This window comes from Barbus barbus (assembly GCF_936440315.1).
Source record: "Barbus barbus genome assembly, chromosome: 4".
Taxonomy (NCBI): Eukaryota; Metazoa; Chordata; class Actinopteri; order Cypriniformes; family Cyprinidae; genus Barbus; species Barbus barbus.
Window position 1 is genome coordinate 11,655,079 of NC_136732.1, and position 26,348 is coordinate 11,681,426.

The window sequence follows — 26,348 nt, forward strand, 5'->3', positions numbered from 1 at the left end:
TTAATTTCATCCTTTTATTTTTTTGTGGCTCAGTCACAAAGAGGGTAGCACCTTTGTGCTTTTAAGTAGCGCTTATCGTATTGTTTCGTTCAGGACCCAGGTTTTACTTTGGAAAAGTACTAAAACATTTTTTTTAAATTATAAAAATTGAAATGTATTAATACTGAAAGTACTGAGTTTTATTGGACATTTGGTTTTTGATGAAAAATATATTGGAAGCATTAAAAAAAATAGATGTAAAGGCAATACAAATTAAAATGAAAATTTGCTGAAAATGCTCTGGCCATGCAAGATGTATACGAGTTTCTTTCTTCATCAGGACAATTTGGATAAATTTAGCATTACATCACTTGCTGATCCTTTGCAGTGAATGGGTGCCGTCAGAAAGAGAGTCCAAACAGCTGATAAAAGCATCACAAAAATCCACAAGTGATCCACACCACTTCAGTACATCAAATAACATCTTGTAAATTAAAAAGCTGCATCTTTTAATATTTAATGTTTAATTTAGCATTTTAAGTTTAAACTGGTCCCATCTGGCCGATACTAGCACAAGTCCCTGTTGTCCTCTCACATCAAAATCCACTGACATATTTGTTTAGAGCTGCTTTGAACTGCTTTCGCTTGTAAACAGGCCTTGATCTGTGCAGATTTCTCTCATGACTCATCTCATGATGAGACAATTTTCATTGGAGAAAGCAATATAATGGATTATGGACTCATATTTTAGCCAGATGCAATGGTTTGAAGATAAAAAATAAAATAAAATTGTGAAGCAATTCTGCTATTTGGATTCTCCTTATGATGGCACCCATTCACTATAAAGGATCCATTGGTGAGCAAGTGATGTAATGCTAAATTTCTCCAAATCTGTACAGATGAAGAAACAAACTTCAAAAACTAAATCTTGGATGGCCTGTGGGTGAGTAAATTTCCAGCAAATTTTTAAACAAATTTTTAAACAGCAAATTTCCAGCAATTTTGGGTTGTGACTTACCAACTGAAAACTTCACAACATGGACACTATCACAAGCCGATCTACAATGGTAAACATGTTTAATATGCAGGTTGTGATGAGAAGATTATGTCAAAAGATGAGAGGTACAAAAGGTGCTCTCCTTTTGTTACACTCCCTTTGGCCAGCTATTAATGAAGCACTCTACTGTTTGATTCATAATAAACACAATGGCGTGTTCTTACAAGCTCTCAGATTTCCCGGATCACGTCAGATGAGCATAACAGCGAAGGATAGAAGCAGAAAGGATAACATCTTTACTGCTCCAGATCCTTTGTTATATCTTGAAAAGGAGATGAAATTGGCTTACATTAAGGAGGACAGTGCAAAATATGGAAACGTTCATTAAAGTCATTTAGCAGTTGAACAAAGGGGTCCTGGCCTACATATAACCCTGATTTATTTCACCCTCGTGCTGTATTCATAAATGTGTTCTATATATAGAAAATTTAGCAGTTTTATCCTCCAAGATGAGCTCAGATTACACGGGTATGACGATGTCAACCGAGAATACATTTTGTAATACTTACATACAGAACACCTTATCTTTCCATATTTTCCCACTGAGAATTATATGAGGATATAATTTATTATATACTACAAGTATTCTGCTTACAAGAGTGGACAGAACACATCATGTCTTGGTACATTTTCTGAAACCATATTCAAATCTCTCCTACACCATATTCATATCTCTCCTACAAAATATGTACTTTTTAAAAGTTTAAATGTGACCTTTGCATAACAAAAAGTTCCATTTATCTGTTAGGTTTAATAAAGTAGTTGAAGAAACACCCACAAATGTTTTTCTGCAAAACTATTTTGGCTCCAGCTAATACTTCAACAGCAGATCTAGGAAATATTAGGGATAATTTTAGCAACAGCTGCTAGATCCTGCAGCACAGATAAGGGAAGAGGGAGCGAATAGAGGCAACACGTAGGCCTATAGCAGGACTTAGAACGCTGACACTGAATTTTTCATAACACTAGCAGCAGCATGCAGACATGTACTGTAATTCAAACAAAAACGAAAAAAAAAACATAATGAGGTATAAAGCAGGAAAAGTAAAATGAATTGTTTTCAAACACTTCCTGGAGCTCAAAAGGTGGTGTTCAAGAACAAATCACCTATTGTTTCTGGCATAATTGCATAGATTTCCCCACATTATGTTTTCTCAATTTTACATTTAAATCAGATTTATTAAAAAATAGAACATTCTCTCACACCACCCCCAGGGCTATGTGTTAAACTTTAATTAATTTTGAGACATCAGTTTTCATCTGCTTGTTTTGAGTCAGTAATAATCCTTATTAAGACAAAGAAAAGAAGATAAATGCTTTCTCATCAAAATACATGCCCCAGACATAAACCATGGCAGACTGCCATATCAAATTCATAACTCTTAATCAAGTAGTGTAGTGTATTGTTATGGTGGTGAAAAAAAATCCTTCCATTGTTCTGATGAAAATATTGACAATTGCCTGGTTTCAATCCTCCACTTGGTAACTATCGGTTTGGTAAATTATATTCAAATTGTCTATAAAGTAGGCTACTTTAAACTGATCTTTCCCAACCAGAAGTCTCAAGCGTTTATGGATAGCTCTTGCATATCGCAATACAGTATTTGACTTTAAAAACGTAAATGCTGAGCTTGAACAGATCAATCCCATAACACCAGACACTGAAACCTTTCATGAGTAACATTAACAAACATTATTCAATCACTCACCCTTGTGCCGTTTACAAACCTGTATGAATTTCTTTCCTCGGTGAAGAAAATATAAAATGACATGAGTTTTATTTCGACTGATTTCTTTAACAGATACACATTCAAAATACCAAGAGCCTTTGGCTCATATATAGCATGCTCTGATCTTTTAAGCATTATTTAGCTTTCCATTAATGTAAGTTAGAACACCGTTACCGCCACCAATCACCAGCAAAGTCAGTCTAATGCGCACCAGCGCCCTCTGTCTTCACAAGAAGGAACTGCACTGACATTCCAAGCCGAAAATCTTTGAGTCGCTCTTCCTTGAGTCTCGTGGACTCAGCCAATCTGAATGCTGTGACGAGGAGAGGCAGGATCCCAATATTTAACACACAGGGCACTGATACATCTACACCTGTCACTGACTGCTCCTCATGAAGAACTAATGCACTTTATCTCCCTCCTCACATACTGAAGATATCCACGCATGGGACTGATCCGACATCCGTGCGGTTCTTGAGAAGTCACAGCGGCGATTTCCTCGTGTTTTGTCATTATTTACCGGGACATTTTACAGATGCGCTTTATCATGAACCTGTGAGGATGCGACAGGACATCTGAACCTCACCTAAAATCAAAATCGCGCTACTCGCAACTATGCCGAAAAGAAATCTTTCTTGATAGGCTACATCTGGAAACCGCAGGATGCAGAAGAAGATTTTCGCACCTATTTGAACATGGATCTCAAATCATAACGCGGATTACAGTAGTCACCACATGCGCCCCTGAATCTCTTTATTAGAGCTTGTATCATATTGTGGCAAGTGCTTTAGGTAGCCTATAAAGATGATCCTATTTCGTAAATTTCGCGTGTTGATTTTAACGGTGTTTCTCGTCGCCTGCACCATGCACATCATGATAGACCTGTTACCCAAGCTGGAGAAGCGCGTGGCGGGATCGAGCTCCAGCGCTGGAGGTGGAGGCGGTTGCTCCTGCGCTCACACAGCGGGCGAGGAGCCTCGATCCTGGGCCAAACAGCGCGCTAGAGCCGCCGCCGCCGAACCGGGCTGGCCTAATAAACACTCTTTGAGGTTACTGCAGGATTTCAGCAATGAACCCAACTCCAATCTCACTTCGCACTCACGGGAGAAGGTGACAGAGAGAGCCGAGTCTGAAAAGAGAGTGAGACAGCTGCAGCTGGGCTCGGAGAAGAGGGGTTTGATGAGAGATACGGTGAAGCAGAGAGCTGTCCAGGGTTCCTCCAGACTGAAGGCGCTCTATGAGCATCCCCTCTATAAGACCGACCTGCCTCATCTCTCTGAAGATGACACCTTGTTCAACCTCAACGATGATATCAGATTCCTCCCCAAAGCTGCCGGACAACAAGAATGGCAAGTGCTTCTTTAAACCTGGAGTGAAATACATGCTGGCATATGTATAAAAATTATCCATGAAGTCCCGTTTATGTGCTTAACTAAAAGAGACCGGAAGCTGGAGAAGATTTCATATTTCAAACAAAGATTTTTCTTAAATCAGTGTTAATAAACTGCAGGTTTCATTGTGACAACCGCATATTCTAGTGACAGCATGCCTTGCTAAATGATTCACAATCATTGTTTTATTCATTGACAAAACCAGGCGTATAAGAAAATGAACCTGTGCTGAAAAATATTCACAGCATTAAAAAATGTGACAACTTGCCCCAGTCTTCCTTCTAAAGAGATAATATAAAGAAAAGCATAAGGTGATTGCTCATATTTTATCACAAAGCAGCTGGAAAAGTAGAATGGCATGACTGAATATTGTTATGCATATGAAATTATTTTTATATCCCAGTTATTTGTATAATTAAAATATGAATGGAGACTGGTGCTAGTTGTCACACCAATAAGTTCCAAATAGACAAAATGTGAGTTTTATCTTGCAGCGGTTTTATGTTGGTATTAAGCACCTTGTTACCAAAAGTCATATTAAGATAATTTGTGTTGTTTCGTGAATTGTTTTGTATTTTGTGTTTTCTTGTTTTCAAATTTAGCTGAAAGGTATGTTAAATACTCTAAATAGATATAGCTGTGGAGAAATACTTTTTTCATTTTAGATAGTAGATCATATTTGTGTTGTCACCCATTGTGACAACATGCCCTGGTATAGTTTTTTATAGTCAATAACCTACAGAATGTGTATATACAGAAACTGAGAAGAGTCTTGTAAATGTGTTTATCCTAAACCACCAGGGAAATTAAGAGCTACACAAACAACTTTCAGCTAAGAATAAATGTTTCTCACATCACACCCAGGGGTCATAATTTTCTCATTCTGAGTAATAATCATAATAAAGTCAGATTCTCAATGGCAATAGAGATTAAAAGCAATAATTTAGGAGAGAGGTGCATGTGTTTTTAAATCTAGAGGTAAAAACAAGAGCGCGTATGTTGTGGAAAGAAATGATACTGTGGGTGCTTTTTATAATTTCCAGTTCATACTGACTCATTGTGAGTGTTAAAAGCTTTGCTGCTAGGACTCATCTATGTTCCTCTGGTGTGATGTGTTGTTTTCTTCAGAGCTGTCCGATGCATTAAGCTGAAGGGGTTTTTGTTGGTGTCATGCCCTTTGTTTGCTCCTGTGTCCTCTCTTTTTGTTCTTCACCCGGCAAGCTCTAGCGTCCTTCAGGGATAGCTTATTCTCACTGCCTTTAACTATGCCTGAATTAACTAAACATGCCTTTTAACCATGCCTGACTGATCCGGATCCAGATCCAGATGAACTAAACATGAATAGTTGAGTTAAAAGGCCGATTTAACAGTGTTTTGTTAATCACTTAAAATGCATGTGACAAGCTTGTCATGCAGATGCTGTCACATTACTGTTTAATATTCCTTTTCATGTTTTGATGTGACACAATGTTTTAATAGACTGAACTCATGCTTGTCGTGTATTGTTGTGAGGTCAGGAGCCTCAGGGAAATGAAGTACAGCTGATGTATTCCACTGTCATCACGGTATTATCTGTGCATGCCATCAGTCACATTCAAACACGCTCATTTTTAATATAATTTCAATAAATAAATAAATAAAACATCAAACAATTGAAATAAAACATAAAGACTGCTCTTTGGATAAAGTAAAATAAATTGGATAAAGTGAGTAATTGTAACTCAAATGAAGCTGATTTTTGATTACATCGAAAACCGTGCAGATTTATATGTTGAAGCAGATGTAAAGTACTTGATTATAATTTTAACTATAGTGTGTTATTTGATATTACTTTTAAAGTGAATATATTTTAAATATACTAAATGGCAACTTCATCATATCAAATGTGTAACTACAAATACATTTAAATACATCAAGCTTGAATACATCAACTTTCAATAGAAATGACATTAAAGTATATTTTAGTTTATTATCAATGCTTGTCAGTACATTCAGCAGTGCATCTGTTTAATGAATAAAAACTTACCTGGGTCAAAAAAATCACTCTTAGGTTCGACCAGTTGCTTTTAGTATAAATTTCAACTATATTATATTTTAATTTCATTGTAAATAATATTAAGTGTCGAAAGTCAAAAGTTAAGTGTCTAAAAACATTACATTGAGTTCTCAATTAGGTAGGTTCATTCAAAGTATAAAAAGTTTCCATAAAAAGTGCTCTGTTTGAAAGCTGCCGTGTACTTCTTTTGGCTAATTCAGTTTTGCATGCATTGTGAAATGAAAATTTAGTAATTTCAGCTTTGTTTTATCATGTTGAAATCCATTGAACTAATTTCCATAGCAAATCAGTGGAAAATATATACAGAATCGATCTGGGCCTAGTAATTATATAGACACCCAAGCCCCGTTCACACCAAAAACGATAACTATAAAGATAACGATATTAGTGTCCACACCAGCGAATGATATCGTCTGTTTATTCTAAGTGCAAGCTCGTCTGCCGCTTTAAATTCTTGAGCTCGTTACAGCAGAACGGATTCTGATTGGCTGTCAATGTTTTTATCATTCATCAACTGGAAAAATCGTTCTGAAAGTGATTCCAATGATATCGTTTATCGTTATAGTTGTGTTGTGGATTCTGCTATTCTTTAATATCGAGAACGATCTTTAGAACTATATCTTTATAGTTATCATGCTTGGTGTGAACAGGCCTTTATTACACTATTATAATATTATACTGCATATATTATAGCAGCAATATTATACTGCTGTTGTTCATATATAAATATATCAAGATTTATTCAAAGACACTTACAAAGTTTGATGTTTTTTTCCCCTCATTTTAATTTCTTTAATGTTAGAAAGTTCTTGTATGTTTAAAAATAAAAGAAAGATAAAAAAATATATTTTTCGTCTTTGTTAGGCTGCATGTGTGTTAGTAGTGACTAATGTCCTTCACCGTCCTTTACTGACAGGCATAATGAGGAGAACGTGGAGGAGGAGGAGTACAGTCCGGCAGGGGAGGCCGCTGCTGAGTCATATCCCAACTGGCTTCGCTTCCACATCGGGATTAACCGATACGAGCTCTACTCCAGACACAACCCCGTCATCGGCGCCCTGCTGAAAGACCTGGTCTCCCAGAAGATCACCAGCGTAGGTGAGTTCGGGTACAGGACCTGCTCCTGTCTAATGAAGCAGCCCAGATGAAGTGGGAAGGCTCTAGGCCCTGTGCTGCCATCCCAAAAGCAATTATTGCCAAGTGGTTTAGAGCTATTGTAGGAATGACATGAGCCAAGTAGGTCAATGGTTTTCAAAGTGTAATTGTGATTGAATTACAATGAATTTTAGGGGCTAGATGGGCTTTATTTGATGTATGTGCAGTCTGTGTGCGTGTGGATGAGGAATGGGGAAACTGGGATTGCTTGGGAATATTTGCCACTTTCCATTAATAGAGTACACTCTCTCATTACTTTTTAAAAGCATTAGATGCACAAATTCCATGTTTTTAGCAGTCAGAACTGTTATATTTTACATAAATTATTATAAGATTATTATCTAACATAAGATGTTTTAAACCCTTCTAAACACTGTATGTTTGTATTCAAATAGTACAATAAAAATGTAAAAACAAAAGCTTGTCAATAAAGCTAACCAATTTACCAAAGCTATTGTAAGAACTAGGTTAAACAAATGAAATTAATAAATTTGTAAACTATAAACAAACATTTTGTCCTAAACTAGTTTGCCCCTACTTTATTTTGGCTAAATCTCCAACCCTGTTGCCAGTTGGGTGCATAAAAGAACCTTTGTTTAATTTAGAAAATCTCGAAAATAAAAATGCAACACAAATCATAACTTTCCTGTAGTTCAAATAGTAGAGCATGGCGCTAGCAACGCCAAGGTCATGGGTTCGATTCCCACGGAAAGCAAGAGCTGATAAAATGTAAAAAAAACCTGTAACTTGAATGCAATGTAAGTCGCTTTGGATAAAAGCGTCTGCTAAATGCATAAATGTAAATCTGGGTTGGTAAAAGTCCTAAATTATGGTAACAAAGTCACAAATCTCTTAAATATGGAAGCCCATTTCCACCATAAACTTAAGTAAAAAAAAAGTTAATGACACACTTGTGTCATACATCATAAAAGTCAAAATTATGAGATAAAAAGATTAATTTATGACTGAAATTGAAATTGATATAAAAAGTCAAAAGTTTGACATAAAAAGGAATTATGAGAATAAAAAGTCAAAATTATGATTTTACACGTCAAAATTTAGACTTGACTTGGTCTGACAAGACACGACACAAGATAGTAGTCTAATGAACTGTGAGGAGTATGTGGGATATTCTAAAACACATAATGTGGCTTAAAACTGTGGCATTGGAGGACCAAGTTCAGTGCACACCTTATTAATAAAGCATACTGTGTACAGACAAGTAGAATAAATTGCACGGTAGCATTTTCTACCACATAGAAGCTTAATGGAAGAAGACAGTGACAAAAAATCACTGATTTAATAATATGCTTGCCTGTACACAGTATACATTTTAAATAAATATTTGGACTTTTTATATCACAGTTTTCCTCCATTAATCCACGTTAAGTGTTTCATTCTTTATAATGGTTTTATATGGGGAAGAAAATGCTTAAGGTGCAAATTCAATGCATTGTGTTCATATTTTGGGGTATATTCTGCTTTTCTGTAAACAGTATGCTTTATTAATTATTGATTATATAATTATTATTATTTATTAAGGTGTGTACTGAACTTTGTCCTCCAAACTGTTTTAAGCCAATTCATTTTAGAATGTCCCACATACTACTCTTCACAATTCATTAGACCACTTATGTAGTGTCAGACGAATATAAAGTCATTAAGTCATAATTTCGACTTGTAAAGACTTTTCATCGCATAATTTTGATTTTGTATGTCCTAATTTTGACTTTTAAAGTCATCATTTCAACTTTTTATTTCATAATAAACTTTTTATTTAACACAATTTTTTTTCTTATGTGGCAGAAATGAGCTTCAATACTTAAAAAAAGCTGCTATTATAATATTTAATATAATATAATATTTAGTCTGAGGTTGAGAATTCTGAAGGTTAAGCAGCATCTATCTCTTTATATGCTGAAAAAGGACAAATTCGACTTCAGTGTAAAGAGTTTCAGACCATATTTTGTCCCCTATTCGTGGAAAGTGCCATTTGGATGTATTTTAGTTAGAAGCTTCTGAGGTGTACAGAATAATCCGCATAGACATGTTTATGTGTGCATGCACTCAGGCACTTGAGATGGCTAGTGAACATCAGGACCTATTTCTGTAGGCAGAATGATGGCAGAAGCGGCAGATGCGCACGTCCTTTTATTCCCAAGAGAGAGTATGATTGACAACTCTTCCTCCATTAGTCTCTGAAAGTCCACCTGAAGATCTTACGTGACTTTATTTTTCTGTATTGTGATGCTCTTATGAAACATCAAATTCCTTTTGCCTTGTGTGGTAGCTAACATCTAAATGAAAAGGATTTATTTGAATTAAAAATATCATTTAATAAACCTGACAGCAAATAAAGTCATTTTAAGGGGTATTGAAAATAGATTATTAATAGTGAAGAAATTTCTGCATCACTAGTGTCACCAACTTTGTGAAAAAGAAGTACACTTTAGCTTTTAAAAAGTACTTGTTATGGAAATAATATAGTTTAAAAGAATAGGTGTGAAATGAATGTAATGTTTTCAGACACTAAATTACATGTTATGTGCAATTAAATGAAAATGTATTATAGTTTAAATTTATATTAAAATCAATTAGCTGAACTTTTTCTACCCACTTATATATAATTTCATACTTCTGTTGTTTTTGAAATATGGTTAAAGTGTACTGCCGTATTAAAATATATATTTGTAATTACACCATTTTTTATGATAAAGTTGTAATTTAGTACATTCAAATATATTAACTTTTCATAAAGTTACAAATGGCTTAATTATAGTTTTCTGCATATTAAACAGGGAAAGATATTTAACATTAAAAAATTACTCTACACCTCCTATGGTGCAATAAGAAATGTCTTTGTTCACTTTTTACAGCGTGGTTCAGTGCAGCCTCTGGAACAAATAACACAATGCTTGAGGTAATTTCAGTCATATTAGGATTAATTAAGGTTATAAATTTAGCACTCAGTGAATAACTGTTGTGATTGCAGTGCTTTCAAAAATAACTCTCAAATAGTGTTTTGCTGGAAACATTTAGCAAAAATAGGACTGATTTAATCAAATAAATAGAGCAGTTCCCCAGGGATTGAAGCAAATCAAAAGATGTGTGGTTTAACAATACTTATTTGTGTATGTGTAGACCCAGATCCACCAGATAATAACACTAAGAGCTACGGCATTATGGCTTGGTTCCAACTGACGTGTCTCAGCTCATCTAATGAGTTCAATAAGACTTTACTGCTGCAGAATTGCACAGGTACCCTCTGGGGAAATATGATACAGAATTTTTGGATTACTCAACGTAAAGCCATATCAGGCATCTTTGCTGTCCAATCTCATTAATCAGCCTGACAAAATTGTTTTCTGCTGATCTAAGGTCAGTATCCTGACTTCTCTCATAGTTTTAAGACTTCCAGAACTCGACTGTCTGGATCTGACATTTAAAAAGATATTTTGAGACATGCACTGACACACCCCTGCTGGGAAAGCCATGAGAAACATCACTGTAGACAGTATGGTGTAATTTTGGGGGATTATTCGCTTTGTAGTAAATATGATTTGTTGTGACTAACTTAAGCTGCCAAAGGCCTATACACTTGCAAGGGACTTCATTTGTGATGAAACGCCCATATGGTTAATTGGTTCATTCTTATGAAAGTCTGTTTACCTTCCTTTGAAGAGATATCAGGGGCTGTTTAATACCTGCAGTTCTTAGGTCACCATGAGGACGTTTTTCATGCTTACGAAGATGTGGTACTACTCACACAGTCCTCAAGAAACAATCACATTTTTTTTTCTTCGCAAAAATACATATTTTAGCATATATTTTAGGTAGAAATGTAATCCTTCTAACATATAATGTACTGTATTGGTGTGAATTACACACAAAAAAAACAAGTGTCCCTTAATTTGAAGTACCGTGAGACCGTCATATTGCAGTAACTCACAAATGTGCGCCATAACTCGTTACTGATGTTTCAACCATTTAGCTCTTCCACTCTCATTAACAGCAGATGGTTGCTTCTACATATATTCATGAGATTTTCTGACAGTCTGATGAAATACACTAAGAAATCATCACTACTGTTTGCAAGACTGCAAGACATTGCTGCTAATATATGCTTGTGTGAGTTAGAGAGAAGGTTTTTTAGCATGAATGCTGGAAGAGAAGATTGTGTTAGTGTGTGTGGGTGTGTGCATATTGTACTGTTTTTAGAAACCTGGTCGGCTGGTGTTACAGTAACTATGTTTCCTTCACAGCTATGAAGTCAGGTGGCACTCAGCTGAAGCTCATCATGTCATTCCAGAACTACGGACAAGCCCTGTTCAAACCTATGAAGTAAGTGATATTGCAGTCTTTCAATTTAATGAATGCACGCCCAGTGGAGAACCAGTTTTTTCAGAAAAACTAAGTGTATTTAAGAGGCGTGGACTAAGCCTTTTGTGTTTCAACAAAAACATGTTCTGCTTTTGGATGTTGTCCAAGATGATTATGGTACATATAGATGTAGTCTTTCTACATCTGTAAAATATGAGAAGTATGTTAAAAATAGAATGAGGTTAACAAATGACACAATCAGTTTAAAGTCACATCATTTTTCTAACTCTTAGGCCTTAAAAGAGGTAGTCCATCCAAAAATAAATATTCTGTCATCATTTATTCACCCTCATTTCGTTCTAAGTCATATGTGTTTCTTTCCTTTGTGGAGCAAAATAAGAAGAAGATATTTTGAAGAATTCTGGTAAGCAAAAATATATTTTGAAGAATGTTGAGTCATGTTCACTTCCATGGTATGGACAAATATACTATGGAAGTCATTTTGAACCTAAATGTTTGGTTGCTAAAATCCTTCAAAATATCATTTTGGTTACCAACATTCTTCAAAATATATATTTTTTTGCCAGCATTCTTCAAAAAATAATTTTAGTAAAAAAAAAAAAACATTCTTCGAAATACACTTTTTGTTGCCAACATTCTTTAAAATATACTTTTGGTAACTTACTAACATTTTAACTACTAACATTCAACATTACTACTATTCAATATATATTTTTTGTTACCACTATTATTCAAAATATCTTTTTGGTTACCAAAATTCTATCAAATTTATTTTTTGTTACCAACATTCATCAAAATATACTTTTGTTTACCAATATTCTTAAAAATATACTTTTGGTCACCAACAATCTTCAGTATTTCTTTGTTGGTTACCGACATTATTCAAAATATCTTTTTGGTTACCAACATTCTATAAAATATAGTTTTGAGTATAAAATAAAATATAAAATATAGTTTTCTTCTTTTGTGTTCTACAGGGAAAAGAAATGATAAAATATGAAATACATACAGGTTTGGAATCACATGAGTGTGGCTAAATCATTTTCACTCAGTGATTTTGTTAAATTTTGGGGTGGAGTATTCCTTTAAGCCCCCTTATTAGGATATTTAACAAAGCAAAGATAAATTGAATAAGCAGTTATTTACCTACAAATCCCCATTTAAAAAACAAATAATAATTCTTTAAGCCCCTAAAGACTGCACCTGAGCTTAATGCTTATTAGAGTAACTCCTCAGTGGTGTTCGGCATTTGTAGGCCGGCAGCACAAGCATCCATATGATCTTTACTGGTGGGTAATGATCAGTCTGGTTTTAATTAACATCGCCAGGCTTACGCATTAATGAAAAACTGCGAGACACTATCACACGCTCTCGGGGATATTTGCCAGCAGAAGCTGTAACAGCCACACATAAAAGAGGGCGGATCGACGTAGTGTGTCTGCCATATTCCCTCTGTTGAAACAACATTGCAAGGGATACCTGACTCATTTGTGATCAAATAATTGCTAGGGGATGCTTGATTGCTTCCAACCTTTTTCGGCGTTGTTTTTGGCCACCCTCACTGCTCCAAGCAGGTGCTTTTTCTTCCCAAATAAAGCTGCAGGTTTCCCCCTTTTCCAAGGCTCTACATCTATCTCCCACTCCGACAAGGCTATAGGTTTCTCCAGCTCTAAAAGCTGGGAGTATTTTCCAGAATCCTCGTTGACGCATGGGGCCACTCTTTCCCACACCTGCCCCTCTGTGCAGCTTTACTAAGCATCAAAGCTTATTTTGATGTGCTGCTGCTTTGAGCTGGATGCTAATCTATCTGCAGGCGCATGGAGGGCTAACAGCTCCTGTTCCTGCAGTCTTAGAAAGCCACACGTGTGTGTATGTGAGAGGATTTTATTGAACTTGAGTTATCTGACTGGGATCTAGGTGCAAATGCAGCAATAAATCATTGTGCAACCTTTCACTCTATCTTCTCTATGTTCATTCAGAGACCAGCCGGTCAGACTTGTGCCACGGAAAAGCACTCATCCCATCAAAATGAGGAAGGTGTAGCTGTATTTTACAGGAAAGCCATGCTCACTGAATGGTTTAATTATTCCACACCACAGCAATGAATGCTACTGATCGCCATGGAATGAGAAAGGAGAGAGGGAGAGATAAGATTAGAAAATGACAAAGAGACAGAAAAAAAGCCCTTGTGAAAAAGGAGAACCTATTAAAGAAATAATATACTTAAAAAAAAAAAAACTCTTAAGTGTGAACTGAATGTAATGTTTTCAGACACTTAATTGCATGTTATTTACAATTAAATGAAAAAAGATTATAGTTTGCATTTATATTATTTGAAATAATTTTTATATCATGCATTTAATTGTATGTGTAAATGCAAATTTGTAAAAAAAAAAAAAAAGAGGCAGTTTACTACATTTAAAATGTATTAATTTTACATTTGCCAGTTAAATTTATAATTAAGTACTTTACATGTGCTTTTGCATGTTAGTCAGCACATCAAAATAAGTTTACTTAAAAGCATGGCAAAAGATTATTAAAACAATGATATTTATATACTGTACTTTTAAATAAATACTTTTATTTCGCCATTACTACAAAATGTTCTTTAAAAGCCTACTCAAGTGTGTTAGGAAACCGTCTTTAAATACACTTAAATGGCTTTTTTATTTCAGTTATATTATAATATCTGCAACTACGTAAGTTTTTAAAAATTTACTTTTAAGATTAAAAAAGTGCACATTCAATACAAATAAGTTCACTTCTTTTCACAAGAGAAGGAAGGAGACATGTTGTTGTTTGGAGTAGATTTACAAACTTGACAATCAAGATTCCTTCCAGTGATCTGTCAAGTTACAACAATGAGAGACTGTAAATCAGATGCTGAGATTGTTTGCACAACATGATTTACCCAGGACATGTTCCTGAATCAACATATTTTGTTGTTCATGTAACAACATTCTTGTCAACTAGTGTTAGCATTATTACTAACCCTAACAATGAGACTTTAACATAACTGGTTCATGGGAAAGTTCCTCCAGGCAATTCTTCAACAAATTAAACAAATCTATCAGTCATTCATTTTCAGGGTATGTTCTTTGTCAATTCATCTCACGCAACCGCATTGTCTTTACACAGTAAATCATTCAGTACTTTTAGACAAGTTAAGTGTCATGGGTTTTTCAAGTAAAGTGATAGCATGGTTGAATTCTTATTTAACTGGGAGAGTTCAGAAGGTTGAAATTGACGGGGTTCTTTCTGAGGAAACTCTGGTTAAAAATGAAGTCCCTCATGGAAGTGTTTTAGGCCCTCTTTTGTTTCTTATATACATAAATGACATGCAAGCAGTTTGTGATTTAAAATTGGTTTTTATATGCTGATGATTCTGCTTTATTCATTTCAGATAAGGATGTTGGTAGGATACAAGTGAATTTAGGTAAGGAGCTTTGTAAGGTAAGAGACTCGCTCTCTGAAAACAAACTGATGTTGCATTTAGGTAAAACGGAATCCATTTTATTTGGGTCTAAAAAAATTGAATAGGGTTTCTAAGTTGTCTGTTAAGGTGGGGAATTGTTTAATATCAAATAGAACTATGTATGATCGTAGGTCTTTTAGATATTCTGGGGCACTTTTGTGGAATACGTTATCTGGATATTAAAGGTATTTTGAATATGGTTAGTTTTAGATTAAAAGCTAAAAGTTGACTCTTAAGTAGGTTGTTTTGTTGATGAATTTGTATTACGTACGTGGTTGTTTTTGACTGTAAATTTTTGTAAATGTGGAATTTTATTGTAATTTTTGTATGTATAATGCAGTGCCAGTGTTACCGGGAGTAGAGTTTGTGCTTTACATCAAGGACCACAATGGAAACAAGTTTTATTTTAAACTTTGTGTTATCCTTGACAAATTGAGTGTATTCACTACTTTTTTTGTCAAATAGAAAGAAAGAAAGAAAGAAAGAAAGAAAGAAAGAAAGAAAGAAAGAAAGTCTTGAGCCACCCCTAGCAGTTCGCCAAACAACAAGTATTGAAACTCATATCTAAAAAACATATCTGTCATATACTTTTTATATCTATAAAGTGAAAAATAATGATGGATGATTTTGTCAACGTATGTCCAGGAAGCATTTGAACAGAAATCTCATTAACTCAACATGACTGTTAGTGACCTCTAATCTTAACTTTTGTGGTTACCGAAATGTTAATATGTAAATACTCACACATTCCCATTTTTAGAGTGAGATGTTAGCAATGCCGAAGTCAAAGGTTTGATTCACAGGGCAAAAAAACACCAGAGACTCACCACACTTTAATAGAAGTCCAAAAACAAGGCATGTAAGCCACAAAATGCATAAACACAACTAGATTTGAGATAAAAAAAATGATTGTTTATATTGCATATATTGGTTTTTATCAATTTATTCTCATTTCTGCAGTGTTCAGGCTTGTAATATTTATTTTTGCTCATTTCGATTCTGAGGGAACATGTTTACTGATAAACATGCCTTGAATGCAAATGCAAGGTGCTTATGTGTGACAACTTTTAGTTTTGACTTCCTCTCTTTATTATCAGATCCATCCATAATTCACTCTCTGACTCCTGGAACTTATCATTACCTCTAAAAGGCCAATGACTGGTTAATAGGAATATTGTTCCAGGACTGTAAAGGCTGTTGCTTGAGGAACATGTCCCACTAAGCATGTTTGTGTTAGACACTGTTATGAACCCTCAAACAGCTCTCGTTTATTCACAAGCTAGAAGTTTGGTCGGTGAGCAGCTCTTTAAAGTGTATGCCAGACTGGATGTGCCTTAACAGGAACCAAAACTCTCACACAGCAAAATAGCTTGTGGATCTTTCAGCTAAGAGCCAAGTTTGAGTTTTCCACTTCTTTGATGTTAATAATTTTTTTCCTCATATTGGTTCTGAAACTGCTGCAGTGCTTTGATATGAACTCTCACAGCAGCAACAGAGAAAGTATTCTGGGCTACAGCTGTTGTGCATTCAACGCTATAATGCAGAATATGTTCATGTCATGTAGAATATTACATACAGCTCACCCAGGGAGAGACCATCACCCACAAACTCTCTCTGATTGTCACTGGAACTCTATGGTATCTCTGTGTTCCAGCTTCTAGGTTCTGTTGTGGGCTATGCACAAACCAAGTGTCTTCATGGTACGCATTAGGACAGATTGCATGTACCTTTATGTTATTAATCCATGATTTATGACATGGGAAATCATTTTGCTAAAGCACAATGCATGTCAAAACCTGCATCGGGGGCTTTCAGAATAAGCAGGTTTTATCTGTGTTTTAGAATGCAGATAGAAAATCCAGTTGTAAAATTCAGGTTTATTCCCAGCTTCAGATGCATTTTGTCATCTAAAATGAAAAAGGGAGAGAATTTGCTGATTAAAAATATAGGCAGGAATAAAAAAAGATGCATGATAAAAAAATGTTTTATGGTCAATGGATAAGCGTATTTAAAATAAATAAATAAAAACAGTACATTTGTCATCATATTGACAGATTGGATCTCATATTGAAATATTCTGATAGTAAAAGAGGCTTAGAATATTTTAGGTTCAAATCCTGTTACGGCAGTTCACATGTCAAACTCCATGAAATATGACAACTGGGGTGATGTTTAGAGCACGCTGTCTGAGCCCTCAGCCGTGGCAGGAAGTTAAGCTGAAGTGATGCATTTATGCGTTGTGTGTGGAGAAGGGTAGGATTTTTAAGAGTGGCAGACGTGGGACCTGCTGAAAGACATGATGTTTGGGGATTACAGAATGTCAAATCTGACTGTAACAGATTGTTGATGATGCAGTCAGATCTAGATAACATAAAATGCTGGTAAACCCTAATGAGAAAAGGACAAAATGTTTAATCTATGGACCAAGGGCTGTAGGTTTGGCATGGTTACCATTAGCACCATTACCACAAGAACAACCCGCTAAAGTTGGTGGTTAAATCCAAGCCATCCAGTCGTATCTGTATGTTTTCCAAGTCCTCCAAGCAGAAATAATTTATGTTGGAGCCCCCGAGGAGGGTGGAAGAAACGTCTCAGGTTACGTATGTAACCATGGTTCCCCAAAGGGAATGAGACGCTTTGTCGAAAACGCTAGGGGAATGCCTCCAGCGTGACCGCGCTCTGAATCACATGTGTAATCTGTCCAATGGAAGGGCGAGACATCACGGGCGGGTGACATAATCAACCAGGAAGCATAAAAGCACATGCGGCGGAGCCAGCGTCAGCTTCTAGGAATGAAGCAAGCGCTGACAGGGGTGCCGGAATTGTGGCCTCGAGGCGCAGCGTCTCGTTCCCTTCGGGGAACCATGGTTACATACGTAACCTGAGACGTTCCCCTTCAGGAACTCGAGCTGCGTCGAAAACGCTAGGGGAACGAGATGCCCACGCCTCCGGACTTCCAAGTCCCTGCCGTGTGTATCCCTCGGGAGTGCACGAGGGCGAGAGAAAAAGGATCTGGTGCGCCAGCTTGTACAAGGGTCGCGACATGGAAGTACGCGTCCTTTAGATCTATCGTGACAAACCAGTCCTCGGACCTGATTTGAGACACGACATGTTTGATTGCGAGCATCTTGAACTTCAGTCGCATGACTGAGCGGTTCAGCTGACACAGATCTAAAATGGGTCTCAACCCTCCATCCGTCTTGGGAACTATGAGGTACCGGCTGTAGAACCCAGACTTTCTTTCGTGAGGAGGGACCACCTCGATGGTCTCCTTCCTCAAGAGAGTACTCTACTTCTCGTTCCATTACCAGAGCCTGCTCAGGGCCCACCAGAGTAGGATTCACCCCGTTGAATTGAGGCGGAGGAGAACCAAACTGGATTCTGTAGCCTCTCTCTACAGTATGCAGGACCCATGGAGACACATTTGGCAATAGTTTCCACGCAGCCAAATAGCCTACTAAGGGAACCAGTCTCTCGAGACTGACCTCTGGTGTACTCAGAGCGGTTAGCTCAGTGTCCTGGAACGGCACACCGGCAGGAGACGGCCAAACTAGCTGCTCTAGAGACCCCCGAAGGGGTGGCGAGCATCTCAGTTCCGCTACATTTCTGGTCGGAAGAAACTGAGATGTGTGCTCGCTGGAGACCGATGCGTCCTAGAACACCGTATGTGGCAGGGTTGGCAGACCAATCTCCCGAGGGCACTGAGGAGAGACGGGCACCGTGTATGCCGATCTTCCCTTGAGGGGCCTGCCCTCATGAGTCCTGGACCATAGTATCAGGACTGCCTCGGCTGAAGTCTCCTATTGAAATGACGGTCCTCAGACCTGCATCATTTATAGGAAGACTAGACTGATAGAACCAGAGCCTGCTCAGGCAGGACCCAATGAGACACACTTAGCAGGGGCTCCCTCACTGCCAGGTGCCTACTAAGGGAACCAGTCTCTCTAGACTGGCCTCTGGTGTCCTTAGAGCTGCTAGCTCGGTGCCCTGAAGCGGAAGACCGGCAGGGGATGGCTGCTCTAGCTGCTCTAAAGGCCCCCAAAGGGGTGGCGAGCCTCTCAGTTCCGCTACGTTTCCGGGCGGAAGTAACTGAGAGAAGCGCTCGCTGGAGACCACTGCGCCCTGGAACACTGGCAGGGTTGGCAGACCAATGAAATACATCATTCAATTCCTCAAAATTAAATGCAGAAAGACAACCAGATGAGTAAACATGGTCTGATATGAAAATGATTCATAATAAGAATGAGAATGATGTAATGCACGCATCGCCTCGGCAACGTGCGCTGCAACAGCGAGCTCTCACTCAAAGTGGGAAGAACCACACCGCAGGCTTCCAGACCCAAGCGAGAGCACTAGATATGGGGAATGCAGGTGGAGATAGGGCGAACCCGTCTCCAACCCATCCGCTAGATCCATGTTGCGATCCCCGTGATCTCACTCGCGTGATCATACGGCAGGGAGAAGCACAATCAGCCCCTTTTCTTTAGAGCTGACAGCGCAAACTCCATTTCTAGCATTTCTTACGCTGCTATAATGATGTCGTCATTCATAATATGCTTGTGCAAACACTGCAGCTTTACAATTCATTGACGTCCTACACGTCCACCTCCTCAGAGGAAGACCAGGCGGAGCGTCAAGCCCTCTCTCCGGGGGGAAGAAACCACGGGGCGGGCTTCCGAACCCAGAGAGTGGACGCTGGATCTGATGGGAAAGGAAGAAGATAGGGGCTCGCCCGTCTTCATTGCCTCCACCTGATCCATCTGCGATTCCCACGAGTGCAGAAGCGGGACCGGCACCGCGAGGAACGCTGGTGAAAGCTCCCTCCTCAAAGAGAGCCTTCCGAGAGCAAGCATACGCAGTGACAAACACTCACAAAGCAGGCAGTCAGCTCCCTCGAGAGCTGACTCTGCATGCTCTGCTTTCAAGCAGACCACACACGGACTGTGTGTATCCCCAGCAGTGATCGTTTGCAGGGAGGAACATACAGCCTGTAATGCGATCTGGTCTCGCCCAAGTTTTTAGTTTTCTCTGCACTTTTAGACATTGTGGAGCTTATTCCAGTGATTGTGAGGGACAAAGAACACTAAATAAGACTCACAACACAGATCAACAGACACACACACAGAGTAGCGGTTGCTGAATGACAAGAAGCTTTTATGCTTCCTGGTCGATTACGTCACCCACCCGTGACATCTCACCCTTCCATTAGACAGATTGCACATGTGATTCAGAGCGTGGTCACGCTGGAGGCGTTCCCCTAGCGTTTTCGACACAGCTCGAGTTCTTGAAGGGGAACCTCCATTAATGCATGCCTTTCTGAAGCGATGCAGGCTGCTCGTAGCCAGCAAGAAGTGAATCAACATGTCAAAGCGCATTATCTGCCTTATTCCTGACAGCTGTCTTGCACAGCTGCACGGCTTTCTGCACTGATCCAGGTTCTGTGCACAGAGGGAAGTCTGTTTCTCTGCTCAGCTGAATGGGGACTTGGAGTGTGTGCGTGTGTGTGGTGAATCGCAAGTGTTGAGATCTTAAGACTAGGGGTGGGCGTATCGATCCTAATATCGATAGTATCGATACCAACGTTGGTATTGGTATCGGATCGATACTAGCCTGATAAGATCGATACTTTAGGTTATTTTTTTCTCCTATACACGTAATAACATTGCTTAATACATACAACACAGTGTAGACATGTCTGGGTGCATATGCCGCTCTTTTCACATCTCTTATGCAAACATTGCTGCTCCTCCCCTGCTACGCTGTGTTTGGTTGTCATGCCATCACGTGACTCAGCGGCTCCGAGCGCGAGCGGATACAGTGAGAGATGGAACGGAACTCCGAGCTACAAAAGAAATGAAAAGGGGAGGAAGGAAATCCTTCACATAGTGCATATTATACCTGCATACCGAATTAGATCTTTTTATACAGTAACACTGTAAGGTGTGGACTGAGTTTAGCTTTTTAAAATGATTTCTTAATCTTTAAATTTTCATTATAATGGTTTTCTATGGGAGTAAAATGCTTAACATGTTGTTTAGCATGTTTGCATATATATTCTGGTCTCAGCTGCTTGCAACATATTATATTTTATTAACAAGCTGTATACCGAATTTAGCTTTTATTTATTTATTTGGTCTTTATCACTGTCTTCCTCCATTAATTGCACCATATTAAATGTTTTTATATTGCAATTAGAGAAAATGAAAATCAGCGTGTTGCATTCATGTTCTGGCTTCATCTGCTTACCTGTACATGCATAGTAGGCCTATATATTTTTATAAACTATACCGAATTTGGCCTTTTCATATCACAGTTTTGTTTTATTGCGATAATAACAAACAAATATTACAGCATGTATAAAACAAACAGAAAATACAGTACGTACATAACATACTAAAATCCTTTCAATAATAAACAAGTTATGGTTTAATAGTTCTTTTTCATATCAATGTCTTCATTCAATAAGCCACTTACGTTAAACTTTTCTTTATAATGTTTTTTTATGGGAGGAAAATACATAATGTGAAAACTTTGAGCGTTGCTTTCATATTCTGGGCACATCTGCTTACTTGTATATCTAGTTTGCAACATTAATAAGGTGTATAATGAGTTTTGTCTTTTAATATTACGTTCTTAATTTATTAAGCCACATTAATTATTTTTATAACTCTTTTCTTTGGGAGGAAAAGACTTAACAGGAAACTGTTTATTGCTTTCATGTTCTGGGCTCCTCTGCCTGCAAAGTCCTTTTAGAAAGGCAAATAATATCCACGTAGCTTTAAGGTGAATATAATATTAGTCATATCAACATTAGTATTGTTATTTTTTTTTAATTGTTGTTGGTCATTTAAATTTATGTTTTTTTACATGACAAGTATCGGAATCGGTATCGGTATCGGCGATACTGGCCCTGTATTTACTTGGTATCGGATCGATACCAAAATTTGCAGTATCGCACACCCCTACTTAAGACTGAAAGTCCTATTTTGAAAAACTTCCTTTGCAAAAGCATTACCATTGTAACTATAGTTAATACATATACAATAGTTTTGCTTATTATACTTAATATTATGGTCTATAATAACTGGGAAAAAACAGCACTTGTAAAAGTCTATTATTTAATAAATGTTGCTTTCCATTTTTATTTAGCCAGAATACTTATACAATTTTAAATGGCTGTCAGTAACAAAAGATGCTTTAGCTTCTAGATGGTGTAGTTTCAGAATGCACCAGCAGGGGCTAATGGGGTCATGCTAACCAACCCCACCTTGACCCCTTGGTTACCACAGATTTACAGTTGTTTAAATAGCTTTAGTTGTATCTGGTCCTACTTGCACCACTCAGAATGGGATTTGAACTAGAGTCAACCTGCATAGATAGTTAAAGCACACAGAATTTGGTGTCAATCCCCAGCACACCCTCTTACTAACTGGCCTCCATCACTCACCCCCTAATGCTCATTCCCATCCGGGTCACGGTACCATTTAAACTGGTCCTACTCATGCCAGAACAGACAGGATTTGAACCAGTGTCAACCAGCATGGGTGGCTTCAGGTTTACTTGAACAAATCTTACTAGTCAACCTCCATTGCATTCAACTCCCATCCAGATCACAGCACCACTGAAATTGGTCCTATTCTTGCAGCAATGAGTTTGATTCAAACCAATATCAACCAGCATGGGAGACTAAAGTATGCAACTTTTAGTGTCAGTCGCTAACACACCTTTCAAAACCAAAGGAGTGAGATTTACCTGCACAGCTTTTTCTGGCTAGACTCTGTTACATTCACCACTCTAAAGCTCACTCCAATCTGGGTCATGGCACCACTGAAATTGGTCCTATTCATGCAGCAATAAGTGGGATTCAAACCAACATCAAGCAGCATGGGAGACTAAAGGATGTGGCCTCTAGTGTCAGTCACTAACATGCCTTTCGAGACCAGAAGACTGAGGTTTATCAGCACAGGCTTTTCTGGCTAGCCTCTGTTACATTCACCCCCCTAAAATTCACTCCTATCCAGGTCACGGCATCAATGAAACTGGTCCTACTCACCTGCAACAGGTTTGATTTGAACCAGCATCAACCAGTGTGAGATGCAGGTGTGCTAACAAGGAGGATAGTACAGAAAAATATAGCCAGTAGAATCAGTCACAAATATGCCTCTTAAGGACAGTGGAGTGAGGTATGTTATGTAGTTACTATGTTATTTGGATTTATAGCAGGGGTGTCCAAACTCGGTCCTGGAGGGCCACTGTCCTGCAGAGTTTAGCTCCAACTTGCCTCTACACACATGCCTGGAAGTTTCTAGTATGCTTAGTATCACCTTGATTAGCTAGTTCAGGTGTTTTTTTATTGGGGTTGGAGCTAAGGGGGCCTCCAGGAGCAGGATTGGACACCCTTGATTTATAGCAAGGTGTTGTATACTGTTGCTGATTTGATTGCATAATTCACAATACTTCATGAGCCTTTTCAAAGGTACCTTTGTCTTCTCCTTCTTCTTTCTTATTCCTATTAATATAAATAGGAACAGGAAAAATACTTCCGGAAGGCCATTGTAAACGTGGACAGTCCTGCTGCACTATGGTGACTCAGCTTCAATGACGAAGGCAAAATCTGATGCTAGCTCTGAATTCTGTGAGCACTGGCCCTTGTTCTTTCAGTTCCTCCTCATCTTCCTTGAGAACAACCACAGTACAATTTATTTCCCTGATAGTATGTTGTTATGCACCAGGAAGCCAACCAACAGGAGTTGTGCTATCAAACAGCACAGAATCAGATTTCACAGACGATGTCCCGTTAGAGAGTTTTCACCTTACTTCCAGGGAATTAGTTATTCACTGTGGCTTTTATTGGCACATTTGAGATCAATTTGTTAGTTCTGACTTTTGGAATGCAATACATACTTGTTCAAAGATCTTTGGGCAATCAGTTGAGATTGATGAAGCTTCACCTTCTCGTTTGGAGCTAAGAACATGATGGGAGGGGTGCTGGATTATTTTTTTAATTCCTTCTCCTGGCTGTTGTGTGATGGTGTTATTTCATAGATTTACTGGGAAACTCAAGGGAAGACTGTCTTCTGCATGTTTGTGAAACTAGTGTCCTCAGATGTTGTGATTTACATGGAACCATCTGATTTGGATATTTGAAACATGTTGTGTTTTATTTTGGTCAGATTCCTCCACACCTCCCCCATCAGTCATGCTTCACACGCCGCATATAATGCTGGGAACCACATCTGCCGTAGATTGGAGCGGTTCCTGCTTCACAATCTCAGCATTGTGTTTTAGTTTCAGTTTGGGCTGCTCAGCGAATGTGACCCTCTGCCCACCCCCCTCATCTCTCATTCCCCTCTTTGTGATTCCATCTGTAAGATGCCAGGCAGTCAAAACACGCTCAGATAACAACCCTCTCTCTTTCTCTCTCTCTCTCTCTCTCTCTCTCTCATGAGCATACGCTCACTGATTTTGTATGACTGTCATGTCAGTTCCTCTTTCCCTGTCTGTCTCATTCTGTCCCTGTCTTCCTGTCTTCATTTCTCCCTCACTACCTCTCTCACCCCGTATTCCCTCTTATGTCCCTACAGTACATTTTCAAATCTCTCCCTAATTTTTGACTTGCCTCCCTTCCTACCTGTTGCGCTCACCACCCCCTCCCTCTCTGCTTCTCTTTCTCCTTTTCTCTGCTTCTCTTCCTGCTTCTCTTTGTCAGCCTCTTCACAACTTTTATTCTCCCTCTCCACAATTATCTCTCTTTTTCTCACTGCCTCTCAAGTTATTTTTCTGACCCTCTCAATCTGTTTATCTTTCTACTTCTCTAATTCTCCCTCCTTTACCTGTTTCTCTCACTTTCTTCCTCTCTATTTGTTTTTCTCCCTCTTGTTTGTCCCTCTCTCCTCATCACTCTCCATCTGTCTTTCTTCCTCTCTACCTTTCCCCCCTCTTTACCTGGTTCTCCCTCTTTCTTCGTCTCTCTCTCTCTCTAGTCTTCTTTGGTTATTTCTCTTCTTCTGTCCTCTACCAGTCTATCAGTCTTCTTCCCTTTCTACATGTCTCTTTCTCCCGCTCTTCCTATCTCTCTCTACTTTACTCTCTTTCACTCCTTCTAGTCCACCTGTCTCTCTCTTCCTCACTCTTTACCCGTCTCTCTCCATCTGTCTTTTTACTTGTCTTTCTTCCTCATTTCACTCTTTCCAAACTACATCTCTCGCTCTCTCTTCCTCCCTTTCTAACTGTCCCTCTCTACCTTTTTTATTTGTCTTTCTTCCTGTCTACCTGTCTCATACCTCCCCTCTCTACCTATCTCTCTATCCAATATTTTTTCTTTTTGTCTTTGTCTACTTGTCTCTTTCTCTCCTTTCAGTCTACCTGACTTTCTCTTCCTCACTCTCTACCTGTCTGTCTCTTCCTATCACTCTTCCTGTCTCTACCTGTCTGTCTCACTCTCTTTTCCTCCCTTCCTTTCTCTCTACCTGTCTCTCTCTTCAACTGTCTACTCGTCTTCTTCCTCGCTTTTCAATTTTTCTCTCACCCTCCCACTTTACCCTTCTCTCTCTATTTTTCCTTCACCTGTTTCCTCTTCTTCCTGTCTCTCTTCCTTTTATTCTACCTGTCTCTTTATCCTACCCTCTTTAACTCTCTTCCTTTCTCTTCAGCTCTTTTTCTGTCTCATATCTTCAATTGCGTCCCCGCTCTCTGCCCTCAGATCTGCTGAATTGTATGTGACAAAGGGAAATGTGTGTCAGAATTAATCACTGAACTTGAACAATAAAAACCTCAGCAATCTCACCCCTGCAGACAACAAGGTAAGAGTAACTACTGAAGCACTGAAACAGCAGTGTGGACGTTTTACAGTAATCTCGTCCCAGTCATCAAAATGCATTTTAAAAAACGTTTCCAGAACATTATAATGAGATTTTTAAAACTTCTGAGCATATTTGTCTTATCATTATAGCCTCCACATTGATCCATCTGTGATCTGTGATCATAAATGATGGCTGAGAAAGCAGATGGTCCATTGTGTATTATAGCTGCATTAAGATTGATCTGTCCATCCTCTCTCATCACAGCAGACGCCAGTCAAACTCACAGTTCTAATAATCTTGTGCTACCAAAACATTCCTCAATTGAAATTTCTTTCCATCTTCTTTTTTTTTCAGTGCCATTA

At 38.3% G+C, this 26,348-nt stretch overlaps 1 protein-coding gene across 1 annotated transcript in view; it reads left to right on the forward strand.

Moving 5' to 3' along the window:
* The first annotated feature begins 3,111 nt into the window (after positions 1-3,111).
* LOC306865112 (extracellular serine/threonine protein kinase FAM20C-like) overlaps positions 3,112-26,348 on the forward strand; it is a 66,851-nt gene continuing 43,614 nt past the window's right edge. The window contains exons 1-3 of the mRNA XM_079409486.1: positions 3,112-4,115; positions 7,130-7,311; positions 11,631-11,709. Coding sequence (XP_079265612.1) covers positions 3,571-4,115; positions 7,130-7,311; positions 11,631-11,709 — 806 coding nt within the window. The 5' untranslated portion in view covers positions 3,112-3,570. The remainder of the gene's footprint in view (positions 4,116-7,129; positions 7,312-11,630; positions 11,710-26,348) is intronic.